Source organism: Lepidochelys kempii, chromosome 2 (assembly GCF_965140265.1).
Source record: "Lepidochelys kempii isolate rLepKem1 chromosome 2, rLepKem1.hap2, whole genome shotgun sequence".
Classification (NCBI taxonomy): domain Eukaryota; kingdom Metazoa; phylum Chordata; order Testudines; family Cheloniidae; genus Lepidochelys; species Lepidochelys kempii.
The window spans coordinates 271553851-271572584 of NC_133257.1; the positions used below are offsets into that span (position 1 = coordinate 271553851).

At 45.1% G+C, this 18734-nt stretch overlaps 1 protein-coding gene across 22 annotated transcripts in view; it reads left to right on the top strand.

The window, feature by feature from the left end:
- SMARCD3 (SWI/SNF related BAF chromatin remodeling complex subunit D3) overlaps nt 1-18734 on the top strand; it is a 213751-nt gene that overhangs the window by 152812 nt on the left and 42205 nt on the right. For 21 of the 22 annotated variants that reach the window (XR_012157682.1, XM_073335002.1, XM_073335004.1 and 18 more), the window contains 2 exons: nt 9885-10007; nt 15885-15980. Coding sequence is in view for 21 of the 22 variants with exons in the window: in XM_073335002.1 (XP_073191103.1) it covers nt 9885-10007; nt 15885-15980 (219 nt within the window). In the remaining variant the exon portion in view is untranslated. The remainder of the gene's footprint in view (nt 1-9884; nt 10008-15884; nt 15981-18734) is intronic. The other variant, XM_073335017.1, reaches the window with a different exon arrangement.

Genomic DNA, 18734 nt, shown 5'->3' on the forward strand with positions numbered 1-18734 from the left:
GTAACGCATTCCAGTGTTTCACCACCCTCCTAGTGAAAAAGTTTTTCCTAATATCCAACCTAAATCTCCCCCACTGCAACTTGAGACCATTACTCCTTGTCCTGTCATCTGCTATCACTGAGAATAGTCTAGATCCATCCTCTTTGGATCCACCTTTCAGGTAGTTAAAAGCAGCTATCAAATCCCCCCTCATTCTTCTCTGCCGTAGACTAAACAATCCCAGTTCCCTCAGCCTCTCCTCATAAGTCATGTGTTCCAGACCCCTAATCATTTTTGTTGCCCTTCGCTGGACTCTCTCCAATTTCTCCACATCCTTCTTGTAGTGTGGGGCCCAAAACTGGACACAGTACTTCAGATGAGGCCTCACCAGTGTTGAATAGAGGGGAACGATCATGTCCCTCGATCTGCTGGCAATGCTCCTACTTATACATCCCAAAATGCCATTGGCCTTCTTGGCAACAAGGGCACACTGTTGACTCATATCCAGCTTCTTGTCCACTGTAACCCCTAGGTCCTTCTCTGCAGAACTGCTACCGAGCCATTTGGTCCCTAGTCTGTAGCGCTGCATGGGATTCTTCCGTCCTAAGTGCAGGACTCTGCACTTGTCCTTGTTGAACCACATCAGATTTCTTTTGGCCAAATCCTCCGATTTGTCTAGGTCCCTCTGTATCCTATCCCTACCCTCCAGCATATCTACCACTCCTCCCAGTTTAGTGTCATCTGCAAACTTGTTGAGGGTGCAATCCACACCATTCTCTAGATCATTAATGAAGATATTGAATAAAACCGGCCCCAGGACTGACCCTTGGGGCACTCCGCTAGATACCGGCTGCCAACTAGACATGGAGCCATTGATCACTACCCATTGAGCCCGACAATCTAGCCAACTTTCTACCCACCTGTAGTGCATTCATCCAGCCTATACTTCTTTAACTTGCTGACAAGAATACTGTGGGAGACTGTGTCAAAAGCTTTGCTAAAGTCGAGGAATAACACGTCCACTGCTTCCCCTTCATCCACAGAACCAGTTATCTCATCATAGAAGACAATTAGATTAGTCAGGCATGACTTTCCCTTGGTGAATTCATGCTGACTTTTCCTGATCACTTTCCTCTCATCTAAGTGCTTCAGAATTGATTCCTTGAGGACATGCTCCATGATTTTTCTGGGGACTGAGGTGAGGCTGAGCGGCCTCTAGTTCCCAGGATTCTCCTTCCCTTTTTTAAAAATGGGCACTACATTAGCCTTTTTTCAGTCTTCCAGGACTTCCCCCGATTGCCATGAGTTTTCAAAGATCATGGCCAATGGCTCTACAATCACAGCCGCCAATTTCTTTAGCACTCTCGGATGCAACGCATCCGGCCCCATCGACTTGTGCACATCCAGTTTTTCTAAATAGTCCCGAACCACTTCTTCCTTCACAGAGGGCTGGCCACCTCCTCCCCATGCTGTGCTGCCCAGTGCAGTAGTATGGGAGCTGACCTTGGTCATGAAGACAGAGGGGAAAAAAAGCATTGAGTACATTAGCTTTTTCCACATCCTCTGTCACTAGGTTGCCTCCCTCATTCAATAAGGGGCCCACACTTTCCTTGGCTTTCTTCTTATTGCCAACATACCTGAAGAAACCCTTCTTGTTATTCATAACATCCCTCGCTAGCTGCAACTCCAGGTGTGATTTAGCCTTCCTGATTTCATTCCTACATACCCGAGCAATATTTATATACTCATCCCTGGTCATTTGTCCAATCTTCCACTTCTTGTAAGCCTCTTTTTTGTATTTAAGATCAGCAAGGATTTCACTGTTAAGCCAAGCTGGTCGCCTGCCATTATTTACTATTCTTTCTCCACATCGGAATGGTTTGTCCCTGTAACCGCAATAAGGATTCTTTAAAATACAGCCAGCTCTCCTGGACTCCTTTCCCTTCATGTTATTCTCGAATGGGATCTTGCCCATCAGTTCCCTGAGGGAGTCAAAGTCTGCTTTTCTGAAGTCCAGGGTCCGTATTCTGCTGCTTTCCTTTCCTCCTTGTGTCAGGATCCTGAACTCGACCATCTCATGGTCACTGCCTCCCAGGTTACCATCCACTTTTGCTTCCCCTACTAATTCTTCCTGGTTTGTGAGCAGCAGGTCAAGAAGAGCTCCGCCCCTAGTTGGTTCCTCTAGCACTTGCACCAGGAAATTGTCCCCTACAGTTTCCAAAAACTTCCTGGATTGTCTGTGCACCGCTGTATTGCTCTCCCAGCAGATATCAGGATGATTGAAGTCGCCCATGAGAACCAGGGCATGCGATCTAGTAGCTTCTGCGAGTTGCCGGAAGAAAGCCTCGTCCACCTCATCCCCCTGGTCTGGTGGTCTATAGCAGACTCCCACCACAACATCACCCTTGTTGCTCACGCTTCTAAACTTAATCCAGAGACTCTCAGGTTTTTCTGCAGTTTCATACTTGAGCTCTGAGCAGTCATACTGCTCCCTTACATATAGTGCAACTCCCCCACCTTTTCTGGCCTCCCTGTCCTTCCTGAACAGTTTATACCCATCCATAACAGTACTCCAGTCATGTGAGTTATCCCACCAAGTCTCTGTTATTCCAATCACATCATAATTCCCTGACTTTGCCAGGACCTCCAGTTCTCCCTGCTTGTTTTCCAGGCTTTGTGCATTTGTATATAGGCACTTGAGATAACCCGCTGATTGCCCCTCGTTTTCAGTATGAGGCAGGAGCCCTCCCCTCTCACACGCTCCTGCTCGTGCTTCCTCCTGGTATCCCGCTTCCCCACTTACCTCAGGGCTTTGGTCTCCTTCCCCCGGTGAACCTAGTTTAAAGCCCTCCTCACTAGGTTAGCCAGCCTGCTTGCGAAGATGCTCTTCCCTCTCTTCGTTAAGTGGAGCCCGTCTCTGCCTAGCACTCCTCCTTCTTGGAACACCATCCCATGGTCAAAGAATCCAAAGCCTTCTCTCAGACACCATCTGCGTAGCCATTCATTGACTTCCACGATTCGACGATCCCTACCCTGGCCTTTTCCTTCCACGGGGAGGATGGACGAGAACACCACTTGCACCTCATACTTCTTTATCCTCCTTCCCAGAGCCACGTAGTCTGCAGTGATCCGCTCAAGTATCATTGATGCCCACTTGGAAAAGCAGGAAGGGGTAGTGGTCCGAGGGCTTGATGAGTCTCGGCAGACTCTCTGTCACATCACGAATCTTAGCCCCTGGCAAGCAGCAGACTTCTCTGTTTTCCCGGTCAGGGCGGCAGATAGATGACTCAGTCCCCCTGAGGAGAGAGTCCCCGACCACCACCACCCACCTCCTCCTCTTGGGAGTGGTGGTTGTGGAACCCCCAACCTTAGGACAGTGCATCTCATGCCTTTCAACTGGTGGAGTCTCCTTCTGCTCCCTTCCCTCAGATGTATCATCTGGGCCACTCCCCGCAATGGTACCTGTGGAGAGAACATGAAAACGGTTACTTACCTGTATCTGCGTTGCTGGTACATGGACGTTTCCCCTTCTTCTTCAGGAGGTCACATTCTTCCAAATTTCTTCACCGTCCTCCTGTCCCCACTGCGCAGTCTGCTCTGAATCTTCAGAACCTTGTGCCTGTAGAAGCATATCCCGACGTCTGTCCAGGAAATCTTCAGTTTCTCTCATGCAATGCAGAGTTGATACCTGTTGCTCCAGACCTTGAACCTTCTCTTCCAATATGGAAACCAGCTTGCACTTCGTACACACAAAGTCGCTTCTGTCCTGTGGAAGAAAGACAAACATGGCACATCCAGTGCAGGTCACAACAGCTGAACAATCCCCATCCATATTACTATCCTACTACGAGATTCCTCAGGAGATGCAGTAATTACTCAGAAAAGTCATTAGGGTGTAAGCCTCAGTGGGCTCACCCCAAGCGAACTCCAGGCAAACTCCTGCTGTTTGCTGCTCTGCTGTCCCCTGCTGCTCAGCTGGTTCGCGGAGCACCAGCTTCTTTAAACAGCCAGGCTCACCTGATTCCCTCTGAAGCATCAGGCACTGGCCACTGCCAGAAGACAGGTGTAATGATTCTGCTGCTGGTGGGACACAACTGAAAGAATCAGTTCAGGACAAATTGTTTAGAGCAGGGCAATCACAGCCCAAAAGGTGGGGTTCCTTTATTACTAAGGCATTAGTTAGATGGTGTCAGAGTAGCAGCCGTGTTCGTCTGTATTCGCAAAAAGAAAAGGAGGACTTGTGGCACCTTAGAGACTAACCAATTTATTTGAGCATGAGCTTTTGTGAGCTACAGCTCACTTCATCGAATGCATTCATGCAAGTACAAAAGTTAAGAATGTAAGCATTGTGAACTATAGTTAGTTTTCTAAACAGACTTGGTTGATTTCTAGGAATGCTGCTTATTTAATCAAACTTATGAGCTCCACCGGTTATTGTGAATTGGATGCCTGAAGAACTCAGAGATAGAAACAGCTACTGTTCATATGGTTGCAAGATCTGTTTTCCAGTGTATATGTGAGACTCATGTTCTAGTATAGTCTGTTCCATTCTGCATAGGTTCTTATGCTGTGTTCGTTACCATAGTATTTGAGAGCCTTCTTTCTCTTTTTCATCCTCTCTCCAGGAGGAAAATTGAGAGAGCACTATAGTGTTTTGTTTTGGTAGGTTTTATTTTTTTTAAAATGTATGTGCTGCTATACCTGTATATTATTGAAAGGAGGTCAAAGAAGTGTCTTGAACTTTAAGTGGAAGGTGATAGTTCTTAGTTCTGTGGAGTTCAGTTCACCGTCTTGAACCAGTCCTCACGTAAGTTCTATCTCCTGAACATGATGAACATTACTCTTGTGGTGGGCAGTTCCAGTGTACCTGAGGAACAGATATATTGATCTTGGTCTTCATCCTGGAGCTTTACATGATCTTTTCAATATCATGGTCCCAGGCTCCTGAGCACCTTTGTAATAAAGACCAAGACTGTGACTTGATATTCTGTGGGAAGTTAGGGTACAGAGAACAGGTGTGATGTGCTTGTGGTGATCTGTGTTGCTGAGATGTGCTGTTACAATCTGTGCTAGCTGGCATTTCCTAATAGCGGATGGTGTCATAACCAGGTATATTGCATTGCTGTAGTCCAGCAAGAAGGTAACAAAGGTGTCTATAACTGAGGCAAAGTCATCATCTGCCAGGATGAGATGGAGTCTCCTAATGAACCAGAGATGTAGAAAGCAAAGTTCACAGATGCTGCTGTGTGAGAGCTTTAGCATCAGCAAGGAATACAAAAGTGCATGTGAGCTGTGAAATGAATTGACCAACTGTGAGTGTGAACCATCAACCAAAGGAAACAACTCTATGGTTGCAAAGTGCTTATACTGCTAACCAGCGTTACCTTTGTCTTGCTGGGGTTTAGATTCAGGCAGCTGTTCTTCATTTGAAAGCCGATCTTGTCCAAGATCTAGGCCATCTTGGTAGTAAAGGTGTAGTTGTATGTAGTGAAGGATAAGTAGAACTGTATATTATCTGCATATTACAGCATTTGAATTATTGTCGTCTCACCAGGTTTCCTTTTGGCTTCATCTAGATGTTGCATAGGATCAGAGACAGAACTGGTCTCAACGGGACTCCATAAATTGGGCATCTATCTGCAGTTTTCCAAAACTGCCCTCTGCATGTGTCCATCCAGGAATGACTCAAATAATTTTAACACATTCTCCTGGACTTCTGCCACCTCTTTGAGGCAGGACAACAGTATGTGACAGTGTCTAATGCTACAGTGAGATCCAGTAAGAGGAGGATGACTGTCTGCCTTTACCTGTTGACAGCAGCATATCCTCTATCAGTGCTATTAATATGCTTTTTCTGTCCCATATCCTGGCCTGAATCCAGATTGTGTCAGGTATAGGTTGCTGGCTTTGGTTAAATGAGTTCTAGTCAGCCTTTGGCTAGCTTCTCTATGAGTTTGAAAGTTTAATAATGAGTAGTATTTGGCTAGAACCACTGTATCCAGGGTAGGCTTATTCAATGTTCATCAGACTATTATATATTTGAAGGAGGAAGGGAAGATTCCTCCTTGAATAGGGATTGATTGTTTTGGTCAAGAGTGGAACCACTTATTCATGACTCTCTTGCACTAGCCAGGAAGAGGAGGGGTCAGATTCACACCCATGCTTCTTGTGAAGTGAATGGGCTGGAGTCTGGGAACACAGATGGGTTGTTGGTTGGCTGGCAGAGGGGGATCAGATCCCTGCAAGCCAAAGAAACTTTCCTGAATGTGTGTGATCATTTCAGTGAAGTAGGAGGATAGTTCTTCACAGTGCTGGGTTCTGCTGTGGGCTGCAGACATCATGATTAATGAAGCCATTTAACACCTCAAATAATTTCTTGAGTGGTATTTGAAATGGAGGCTGATCGAAAGGTTCTTTTGGCCTGTAACACAGGTTAAAGTGAGCTTGAAGGAATTCTTTGTCTTTCAACCTGTCTCTTCCAGTCTTTGTTTTCTGCTGTTGGTACTTGAGTTTTTGTCCCTTTGTCTTCCTCCAGCACAAAGTTTCAGAAAACAAAGATCTGTGTGGCTGATGAGGAAGGAAGTGCCTCTGCGGGGGCAGTTATGGTGAAGGTCAAGATTCAAGTATGAGGATAATGGTTTCTCAGATCCTCAATATCTTGACCTGTTGGTGGAATGGTGCAGTCCTTTAGCATGTTTTGGAATTTGATATGGTCCATGAGTCTACATGGATTAATCAAATTCATGGGTCTTTCTTTTTGCATTGGTGTTGGGAGATCTCTGATTAATGCCCTTACTGGGGTGATGGTCTTTTCTGAGACAATGGCTGGTTTGCGATGTCCTCTGTATGAACATCTGATTTGAAGAACAGCTCACATATGTGAGTTACATATTCTGCTGGTTTCTCCAGGCACCTTTGAGTCCACCATTTATTATTAGTTATTATTTGTGTAGCAGTAATCACATGCTCACGTGCATACAAATAGACTGTCCTGGCCCAGGGTAGCAGCCTTTGGGTATGTCTACACTGCAGTAAAACACCCATGGCCAGCCTGTGTCAGCTGACTTGGACTTGTGGGGCTCGGGCTGCGGGGCTATACAATTGCAGTGTAGATGTGGACTTGGGCTGGAGCCTAAGTTCTGGGGCTCCATGAGTGGGGAGGGTCCCAGAGTCTGGGCTCCAGCCTGAGCCTGAACCTCTACCAAGATGTTTTATAGCCCTGCAGCTTGAGCCCCACGAGCCTGAGTCAGCTGACATGGGCCAGCTGCAGGTATTTTTTTGCAGCGTAGACAGACTATTTGAGTCCATCATGTTACACCTGAAGAGTTTACAAGCTAAAAGCAAGATACATAGAATGCAGGACACACTAGGAAATCCATAGGTAAGCATCATTTAGCATTGTTATTCATAATTATTATATGATTCTTCCTCGTGGCACAAAAGGAGACAGGTTCTGATACGTAGGGTGCAGCTGACTTGTACAAGAACATGAAGGAAGTGTGAGAAGCTTAAAATGGATGTGTTAGGCAAGGGGAGCCAGTGGAGAGCTGCAAGGAGAGGTGTGATGTAGTCTAGTTGACAGGGATGAAAGATAATTTTACCTGTCTCATTCTGAATGGATTAGAGGAGACTGTGTCGATATCATGGTTGGCCAGAGTAGAGGAGTTAGCAGTAAAGAAGACAGGAAAGATCAGGGTTTGAAGAACTGGCTCTTTGGACCATCTAATTGGAGATGAAGGGGCAGAATTTTTGTTATATTGAGGAGGAAAAAACAGAAGGATTTGGATATAGCCTGAATATAAGGAGAAAGTGAGAGTTAGGTGTTGAAGATGACCGCCATGTTGCAAGTTGGCATAACAGGGAAGATGATGGTGATGTCGATGGTAATGAATTAAGTGGAGAGGGTTTAGAAGGTCAAATAAGGAGGTCAGTTTGAGTCATGATAAGTTTGTGTAATCAGCAAGCCTTGCAGAAAGAATTATTGAGAGGGAGGCAGGTCAGGCGGGAAGAGGTGGTTTTGTGAGTCATCTAAGAAGGTATGATATTTATGGAGATTATAAAGTTTGCAGTGTAGTTGTAGCCGTGTTGGTCCCAGGATATTAGAGAGACAAGGTGGGTGAGCTAATATCTTTTACTGGAAAAACTGTTAGTGACAGAGACAAGCTTTTGAGTTACACAAAGTTCTTCTTCGGCTCTGTATAATTCGAAAGCTTCTCTCTTTTACCATTATAAGGTCTGATGGTTTATTGGAGCCACTTGTGTGCTCACAGGTACAAAACCCACCACACTGGTTGCTAGGGGAATATTATGGGTGATCAGAGCAGTGCAGAGATGGGGGAGATAGCTGTGCTGGGAATGGAGGAAAGTGATGGGATAAATAGTTACTGGGGAGGCCTAGAGTGCATGTGTTATAGGGGGCAATTGGGGTGGCAGCAGAGTTGTGCAGGAGGGTAGAGCAGTGTGTGGGTGAACATTACAGGTAAAGCTCTGCAGGATAGGGAAATATGGTGAGGGGGATGGAACTGCTAGTGCATCTAGTTTTGCAAGTTCATATACTACAGAAACGGATGCCAATATAAGAGGGATGACCAAATTTACTGACCCTCCAAGCTGCATACAACCATCTTCAGAAGTTCAAGAGCCGAGGTGTGCCTGTCGGGGCTTGGGGCTTGAGCTCCGCGGCAGGGTGGTGGGGTTAGGGGCTTCTGCCCTGCAGAGAAGGGGGGGGTCTCAGGGCTTCAGCCCCCCAGGAGGTGCCTGATTGGGCTCGGGGCTTCAGCCCTACAGGAGTTGCCTGATGGGGCTTGGGGCTTCAGCCCCGTGGGAGGCACCCAGTGACATTTGGGGCTTCAGCACTGCAGTAACGGGGGGATCTCGGGGTTTCAGCCCCACCCCTGCTGAAGTCCCAAGCCCCAGCAGGCGCGCCCCGCAGTATTGAAGCCCTGAGACCCCCCCTTTACTGCTGGGCAGAGCCAGAGGCAACAGGGGGTGGGGACTCATGGGATCACATGCTTCCTCAGATTTTTGCCAAGATTTGCTGGCCCTGCTCCATCACATGGTGCTACTGGGCCCCCTCCCTGCACAGCAGCTGCTGGATTTGGCAAGCTGTGAGCTGCGTCTGTGGGGACAGGCTGCAGCAAACAGCTGGGAGATGTAGGGAGAACCGCTGAGGGTATGGGGTATGTGTGTGTGTGGGGGGGCATGACTCAAGCTGTTGGGGGGTTTGAACCTTTAAAATGTGCCCCTCCCCACTCTCAGCAGGCACCAGTTGTCTCTGGCAGAAGACCTGAACTCCCTCCTACAGTCTGTAAGTGGAGAATGGGGGCGGGGAGGGGGCAAGCCACACTTTATCTGTAAAAGAGCTGCATGTGGCTTGCGAGCCATGGTTTGGTTACCCCCTGCAATATAAAAATCTGGATTGAGTCATCCATGAAAGACATTCATATGGCAAGAGCTTTGCTGTTATGGCTCATCAGTGTCCTCATCAACACTGGCTGGAATTGAGAAAGGAAGAATGAGATTGTTTTAAAGCATCAGAATTATTTAATCTTTTTACAAGAAATAGTTTTCAAAAGGTTTGTAAAAACAGTAGGACTTTGACTTCCAGGGCTGTGGGGTATGCACGGTACCCTTCTTTCTTCCTTGGTGTATGGCCCATTCTCTGCTCTTCCTCACTGCTGAGGGTTTCTGAATGGAATTTCAAGATCCAGCATTTCAGTAAGTTTTGTTACATACCCAGGGACAAATGCAGACCTGAAGTAAGCTGGTGCAACTCTACTGAGCACTCAAATTCTACAGTGATAGGGGGCCATATAAATACTTAGATACATCTATATCCCAGGGCTGCCCCATGCCTGGAATGTGCGCTGTGTGTGTTATTTTCTTATCTCTGTTTTGTTTAACAGCAAAAACGGAAACTGAGGCTTTACATCTCCAACACCTTTAACCCTGCAAAATCTGATGCTGATGACTCTGACGGCAGCATTGCATCTTGGGAGCTGCGAGTGGAAGGGAAGCTCCTGGATGATGTAAGACTTGGCTGCATTTCTCTCTCCACTAGGGTTGAGAAGGGGCTGGAAGTTCCTGTTGTGTTCTGTAGGATGCTGAACTGTCAGAGAATGTCAGTGTTAGAAAGGATATCTCCAAATAGGAGTGGAAGGGCCACTACTGCTGTGGAAGCATTATGTCCAGCAGAAGCAGAAGTACAGACATAATTCTGTGGCATGTGGGCAAAAAGGGAGGGGAGGGGGCATGATACTGACAGAAGGAAAGAAAGGGAGAGACCCAAACATAGAAGGGGAGAAGAGGATTGCACTGGGGGAAATTCATTCCATTTATAGATGTAGGCTGGATTTGGGCCATACCTTGTGGAATAGGTCTTGTCTGGGGACGGCAATGTTACTATGTAGTGTGACATGAGCAGGACAGGCTGCATTGTGAGGAGTAGGCTAGAGGGGCAAGAAGAGGATGTAAGGTGGTTTGTGTTCATAGGAAGTGTAAGAGAGCATATGTAGGGGGTCAGGGCCAGGTTGGAAGAGGATTATTATTATTTTTATTGCAGTAGTGCCTAAAGGTCCCAATCAAGGTTTTAGTCCCCTTCTGCTAAGTGCAGAACACATATATAGCAAAGACAGTCTGTCGTATTCTGGGGTGCAATCCAGACCAGTGAAGGGTTGTGTCACTACCTGCCCTGCAACCTTGGGTGCCTCTCAGTGCTCTATTATTCTAGTTCCCAGCCTGTTCGCTTACAAACAGCCTAACAGCAGGCAGGTCACACTCTGAGTGACTAAGTACAGCTGCAGCCCTGGTCCAGCAGCTCTGATCCCAGCAGCCTGCCAGACCACCCCAGTCACACTCTGGCTTCCACCAGCCTTAATTACTACTTGCAGGGTGACCCCAACACACTCCCAGTCCTGAATTTTCTCCAAACATGTGGTCTGTGCTGTCCAGCCCTTTCCTTGACAGTTCAGATGTTAAAGGTCCGTTGCCCCTGTAAAGGGTCAATATTCAACAATTTGCTACTTTAATTGGCATTACCAAACAGTTCAGTTTAAACACAACACTGGATTGGTTTAAATTAAAAAATAAAACAAGTTCATTAATAAAAGAAGATTGGATTTTGAGTGAATTCGGGTATTAAAGTCAGGAACGGTTACAAGAGAAATAAAGATAGAACATGTCTTGGTAACTAAAACTCAACAAGCTAGACTTGGTTCAAGGTAACATCCTTACCACATGTTCCCAGCAACATCTGCTACCACTGAGAACAGACCAGATCCATCCTCTTTGGAACCCCCCATCAGGTAGTTGAAAGCAGCTATCCAATCTCCCCTCATTCTTCTCTTCTGCAGACTAAACAATCCCAGTTCCCTCAGCCTCTCCTCATAAGTCATGTGCTCCAGCCCCCTAATCATTTTTGTTGTCCTCTGCTGGACTCTTTCCAATTTTTCCACATCCTTCTTGTAGTGTGGGGCCCAAAACTGGACACAGTACTCCAGGTGTGGCTTCACCAATGTTGAATAGAGGGGAATGATCATGTCCCTCGATCTGCTGGCAATGCCCCTACTTATACAGCCCAAAATGCCATTAGCCTTCATGGCAACAAGGGCACACTGTGACTCATATTCAGCTTCTCATCTACTGTAATCCCTAGGTCCTTTTCTGCAGAACTTCTGCCTAGCCACTCGGTCCCTAGTCTGTAGCAGTGCATGGGATTCTTCCTTCCTAAGTGCAGGACTCTGCACTTGTCCTTGTTGAACCTCATCAGATTTCTTTTGGCCCAATCCTCTAATTTGTCTAGGGCCCTCTGTATCGTATCCCTACCCTCCAGCGTATCTACCTCTCCTCCAAGTTTAGTGTCATCTGCAAACTTGCTGAGGGTGCAATCCACGCCATCCTCCAGATCATTAATGAAGATATTGAACAAAACCGGCCCCAGGACCGACTCTTGGGGCACTCTGCTTGATACCGGCTGCCAACTAGACATGGAGCCATTGATCACTATCCATTGAGCCCAATGATCTAGCCAGCTTTCTATCCATCTTATAGTCCATTCATCCAGCCCATACTTCTTTAACATGCTTGCTCTCACTGTGTTTTCTGAAATGCTGATTTTCCTTTTCTCCCTGCCATTTTCCCCCTTGCTGTCCTGAGCATCCTGTTTATTATGTATATATAAATTGAGATCAACACACATTCCTCTGTTTAACAAGTTTTGCCTAGTCGGGGCAATGTGGTTTTGAACACGTGCTATTAATATCATGCAGGAGGATTTCATTACTTTACATATAATGTTGCTACATACGTGATATTACCAGCAAGTTATTAGTTTTCAAATGATACCTCACAAGACATATTTTGTAGAAAGATTATTACAGTAGTGTGTAGGTTGTAAATAAAGGGGTGCTTTCGGTCACACTGTACCTGTCCCTAAAGAGCTTACAATCTAAGTATGTGATGAGAGGCAACAGGTGGGAAACATAAGCAAATGTAAAGGAGTACTTGTGGCACCTTAGAGACTAACAAATTTATTTGAGCATAAGCTTTCGTGAGCTACAGCTCACTTCATCGGATGCATTCAGTGGAAAATACAGTGGGGAGATTTATATACACAGAGAACATGAAACAATGGGTGTTACCATACACACTCTAATGAGAGTGATCAGTTAAGGTGAGCTATTACTAGCGGGGGGGAACCTTTTGTAGTGATAATCAAGGTGGGCCATTTCCAGCAGTTGACTAGAACGTCTGAGGAACAGTGTGGTGGAGGGGGGGAATAGTTTTACTTTGTGTAATGACCCATCCACTCCCAGTCTTTATTCAAGCCTAAATTAATTGTATCCAGTTTGCAAATTAATTCAAATTCAGCAGTCTCTCGTTGGAATCTGTTTTTGAAGTTTTTTTGTTGAAGAATTGCCACTTTTAGGTCTGTAATCGAGTGACCAGAGAGACTGAAGTGTTCTCTGACTGGTTTTTGAATGTTATAATTCTTGACGTCTGATTTGTGTCCATTTATTCTTTTACGTAGAGACTGTCCAGTTTGGCCAATGTACATGGCAGAGGGGCATTGCTGGCACATGATGGCATATATCACATTGGTAGATGTGCAGATGAACGAGCCTCTGATAGTGTAGCTGATGTGATTAGGCCCTATGATTAGGCCCTGAATAGATAGGTGGACACAGTTGGCAACGGGCTTTGTTGCAAGGATAGGTTCCTGGGTTAGTGGTTCTGTTGTGTGGTGTGTAGTTGCTGGTGAAGATTTGCTTCAGGTTAGGGGGCTGTCTGTAAGCAAGGACTGGCCTGTCTCCCAAGATCTGTGAGAGTGATGGGTCATCCTTCAGGATAGGTTGAAGATCCTTGATGATGCGTTGGAGAGGTTTTAGTTGGGGGCTGAAGGTGATGGCTAGTGGCGTTCTGTTATTTTCTTTGTTGGGCCTGTCCTGTAGTAGGTAACTTCTGGGTACGCTTCTGGCTCTGTCAGTCTGTTTCTTCCCTTCAGCAGGTGGGTATTGTAGTTGTAAGAACGCTTGATAGAGATCTTATAGGTGTTTGTCTCTGTCTGAGGGGTTGGAGCAAATGTGGTTGTATCGTACAGCTTGGATGCAGACAATGGATCATGTGGTGTGGTCTGGATGAAAGCTGGAGGCATGTAGGTAGGCATAGCGGTCAGTAGGTTTCTGGTATAGGGTGGTGTTTATGTGACCATCGCTTATTAGCACCGTAGTGTCCAGGAAGTGGATCTCTTGTGTGGACTGGTCCAGACTGAGGTTGATGGTGGGATGGAAATTGTTGAAATCACGGTGGAATTCCTCAAGGGCTTCTTTTCCATGGGTTCAGATGATGAAGATGTTATCAATGTAGTGCAAGTAGAGTGGGGGCGTTAGGGGACGAGAGCTGTCAGCTCTAAGTCAGCCATAAAAATGTTGGCATACTGTGGGGCAATGCAGATACCCATAGCAGTGACGCTGATTTGAAGGTATACATTGTCCCCAAATGTGAAATAGTTATGAGTGAGGACAAAGTCATAAAGTACAGCCACCAGGTTTGCCATGACATTATCAGGGATATAAGTAGGGGCATAGCGAGCAGATCGAGGGACGTGATCGTTCCCCTCTATTCGACATTGGTGAGGCCTCATCTGGAGTACTGTGTCCAGTTTTGGGCCCCACACTACAAGAAGGATGTGGATAAATTGGAGAGAGTCCAGCGAAGGGCAACAAAAATGATTAGGGGTCTAGAACACATGACTTATGAGGAGAGGCTGAGGGAGCTGGGATTGTTTAGCCTGCAGAAGAGAAGAATGAGGGGGGATTTGATAGCTGCTTTCAACTACGTGAAAGGGGGTTCCAAAGAGGATGGCTCTAGACTGTTCTCAATGGTAGCAGATGACAGAACGAGGAGTAATGGTCTCAAGTTGCAGTGGGGGAGGTTTAGATTGGATATTAGGAAAAACTTTTTCACTAAGGGGGTGGTGAAACACTGGAATGCGTTACCTAGGGAGGTGGTAGAATCTCCTTCCTTAGAGGTTTTTAAGGTCAGGCTTGACAAAGCCCTGGCTGGGATGATTTAACTGGGAATTGGTCCTGCTTCAAGCAGGGGGTTGGACTAGATGACCTTCTGGGGTCCCTTCCAACCCTGATATTCTATGATTCTATTCTATGATTCTATATTGTTCCTGACGGCTTATAGTCCGTCTTTGTGTGTAATGTTGGTGTAGAGCGCTTCTGCATCCATAGTGGCTTGGATGGTGTTTTCAGGAAGATCACCGATGGATTGTAGTTTCCTCAGGAAGTCAGTGGTGTCTTGAAGATAGCTGGGAGTGCTCGTAGCGTAGGGCCTGAGGAGGGAGTCTACATAGCCAGACAATCGTGTTGTCAGGGTGCCAATGCCTGAGATGATGGGGCATCCAGGATTTTCAGGTTTATGGAGCTTGGGTAGCAGATAGAATACCCCTGGTCGGGGTTCCAGGGGTGTGTCTATGTGGATTTGTTCTTGTGCTTTTTCAGGGAGTTTCTTGAGCAAATGGTGTACTGCTGGAAATGGCCCATCTTGATTATCACTACAAAAGGTTCCCCCCCGCCCCGCTCTCCTGCTGGTAATAGCTCACCTTACCTGATCACTCTCGTTACAGTGTGTATGGTAACACCCATTGTTTCATGTTCTCTGTGTATATAAATCTCCCCACTGTATTTTCCACTGAATTCATCCAATGAAGTGAGCTGTAGTTCATGAAAGCTTATGCTCAAATAAATGTGTTAGTCTCTAAGATGCCACGAGTACTCCTTTTCTTTTTGCGGATACAGACTAACACAGCTGCTACTCTGAAACAAGCAAATGTGTGGAGGAGAAGATAATAGTGAAACAATCACCATTAGTGTAATAAGCAGCAGATGCCGCACAGCAATTGTCAAACCACGGTATGTTTCTGGGAGGGACAGGGTGAGACTTCGACATGCTGACCAGCAATGAAATAGCAAAGCAAAATTTAAATCCGACAAAAGGAAATATTTTTTGTACTGTGCGTGATTAACCTGTGGAGCTCACTGCCACAAGATGTAAATGAGGCCCTGTGCTTTTTCAGATAAAAAAAAAAAAGAATATCCATCCCTACAATAGATGGGATAAACTATCTTACTCCAGGGTACAAGCCAAAGTTCTCTGACAGGGTTACGGGGAATCTTCCCCCATGGACAGGTGATTCCACAATCGCCCACTATCAGGTTTCTTTCACCTTCCTCAGAAGTAGCTGGTACTGGCCATTCTCAGAGACAGAGACTGGACTAGATGGACCTTGGATCCAGTCCAGTCTGGGAATTCATGTTCCGGACGAGGAGGCACAAAGTTAGCAGTAAGCCCAGGCTGAGGTTCGTTCTTTGACATTTCTCTGTTTTCTGATTTTACAGATCAGCAAACAGAAGCGGAAGTTTTCCTCCTTCTTTAAAAGTTTGGTCATTGAGCTGGACAAAGATCTTTATGGACCTGACAATCATCTGGTGGAGGTAGGAGGCTCATGCAACCCTGACACACAACCCTGCTTCTATTGCAACTCAACAATTATGTACATTCTTAATTCCCCCTCCCATGTTTACTTTCATTGACTCTTTCTGCTGGGATGTTTGTGGCCTTACAAGTGGCTTCTCAGAGAGGTGTTCTCTCAGGGATATGAAAGAGATTTGCCATACATAGTATTTATGACTGTAGTGCTTAAATAATCTTCATTCAGGCATCGTAAGCAACAAAGCCATGGCTTTGAGAAAGAAGACTTTGGTGTTGGAATTTTACTGATGCTGAGGCTGATGCCCTTTTATAAGGAGCCAGTTGGTGTGGATCTTTCATCTTTACTGTGAGTTCTGGATCAAGGAACTTACATGATGTATTGGCTAATGAAGATAAGAACTTTAAAAAGTTGTGAATAAGCATCGATTTCAAAATGATAGTATTGTAAGTGCCACGTTTTATTTTTAAATTCAGCACTGTGTGAAGTCCTTCCTAGTGTGTGTGTGTACTGTATATATATATGTGTGTGAAAAATTTTGTGTAAAAATTTTTGTGGCCATGTTATGATTCCAGTTTTAAATATTAGTTTTGTTTATGAATATATAAACTCTGTTATATATTACGATTGCATCTACATTCAGCAGCTGAGGGAAGGGCATTATGCAAGTCCATGAGGGAATTAGGCAGTCCATGCTGCTGGGTGTAGCCTACAAGTGTATGTATGACCTATATCTTTTAACTGGCCACAGCAGCAAAAGAGGGAGTCACAAAGGTAGCACATCTGAGCACTTTGCATCTGAAATTATTGAGCTTTACTTAAAGATGGCAAACAAGGTCAATACCACTGGCTGTACTATTGGATTTGTAGATGAAGCTTGTTCTTGCCATCTAGTATGCCACCTGGAGGTGATATTGAGGTTTCATAGGGAAATTGAGCTGATATGGTGGCTCAGCGGATTAAATACATTTTCCAGTGAGGGTACATGTAGCATGTCTTGCACCTTAAGGAGTAGATTCCGCAAGGTGACGTATCACCTGATGTCATGGGGCGGTGTTGAACAGTACCAACAGCTCGGCCTGGTTGGTTGGTTGGTCTCCTTAGTACTTGTGGCACCTTAGAGACTAACAAATTTATTTGAACATAAGCTTTTTGGGCTTCATCAGATGCATAGAATGGAACATATAGTAAGAAGATATATATACATACAGAGAACATGAAAAGGTGGAAGTTGCCATACCAACTCTAAGAGGCTAATTAATTAAGATGAGCTATTATCAGCAAGAGAAAAAAAACTTGTATAGTGGTAATCAAGATGGCCCATTTCAGACAGTTGACAAGAAGGTGTGAGAATACTTAACATGGGGAAATAGATTCAATTTGTGTAATGACCCAGCCACTCCCAGTCTCTGTTCAAGCCCAAGTTAATGGTATCTAGTTTGCAAATTAATTCTAGTTCAGCAGTTTCTCATTGGAGTCTGTTTTTGAAGCTTTTCTGTTGCAAAACTGCCACCTTTAAGTCTGTTACTGAGTGACCAGAGAGGTTGAAGTGTTCTCCTACTGGTTTTTGAATGTTATGATTCCTGATGTCTGATATGTGTCCATTTATTCTTTTGCGTAGAGACTGTCTGGTTTGGCCAATATACATGGCAGAGGGGCATTGCTGGCACATGATGGCATATATCACATTGGTAGATGTGCAGGTGAACGAGCCCCTGATAGTGTGGCTGATGTGATTAGGTCCTATGATGGTGTCCCCTGAATAGATATGTGGACACAGTTGGCTTTGGGCTTTGTAGCAAGGATAGGTTCCTGGGTTAGTGTTTTTGTTGTGTGGTGTGTGGTTGCTGGTGAAGATTTGCTTCAGGTTAGGGGGCTGTCTGTAAGCAAGGACTGGCCTGTCTCCCAAGATCTGTGAGAATGATGGGTCATCCTTCAGGATAGGTTGTAGATCTTTGATGATGCACTTGAGAGGTTTTAGTTGGGGGCCAAAGGTGATGGCAAGTGGCGTTCTGTTATTGTCTTTGTTGGGCCTGTCCTGTAGTAGCTAGTCCTCTGTGAAAAGAGCTGGGCCACGCTGGGGAGCAATACACTGCTACAGAATAGCACAAGGCAGGTACAAAGTTTCTTAGTGTCTCCACATTGGCGCCCCAGATAGAACCAGCTAGTTTGCTGATTAGATTATTACCTTTTTTTTAATTTCCATTGAAAATAAACTTTGTTAATGAAACATACATGTAGTGACTAGGACTGTCAAGCGATTAAAAAAATAAATCGTGATTAATCACATAATTAAAAAAAATCGCAATTAATCACCCTGCTAATAATAGAATACCATTTATTTAAATATTTGTGGATGTTTTCTACATTTTCAAATATATTTATTTTAATTATAACACAGAATATAAAGTGTACAGTGCTCACTTTATATTTATTTTTTATTACAAATATTTGCACTTTAAAAAAGAAAAATAATATTTTTCAGTTGCCCCATTGCAACTGTAGTGCAATCTCTTTATCATGAAAGTTGAACTTACAAAGGTAGAATTATGTACAAAAAAATAACTGCAATCAAAAATAAAACAATGTAAAACTTTAGAGCTTACAAGTCCCCTCAGTCCTACTTCAGCCAATCCCTCAGAAAAACAAGTTTGGTTACAATTTGCAGGAGATAACACTGCCCGCTTCTTGTTTACAATGTCACCAGAAAGTGAGAACAGGCGTTCTCATGGCACTGTTGTAGCTGGTGTCGCAAGAT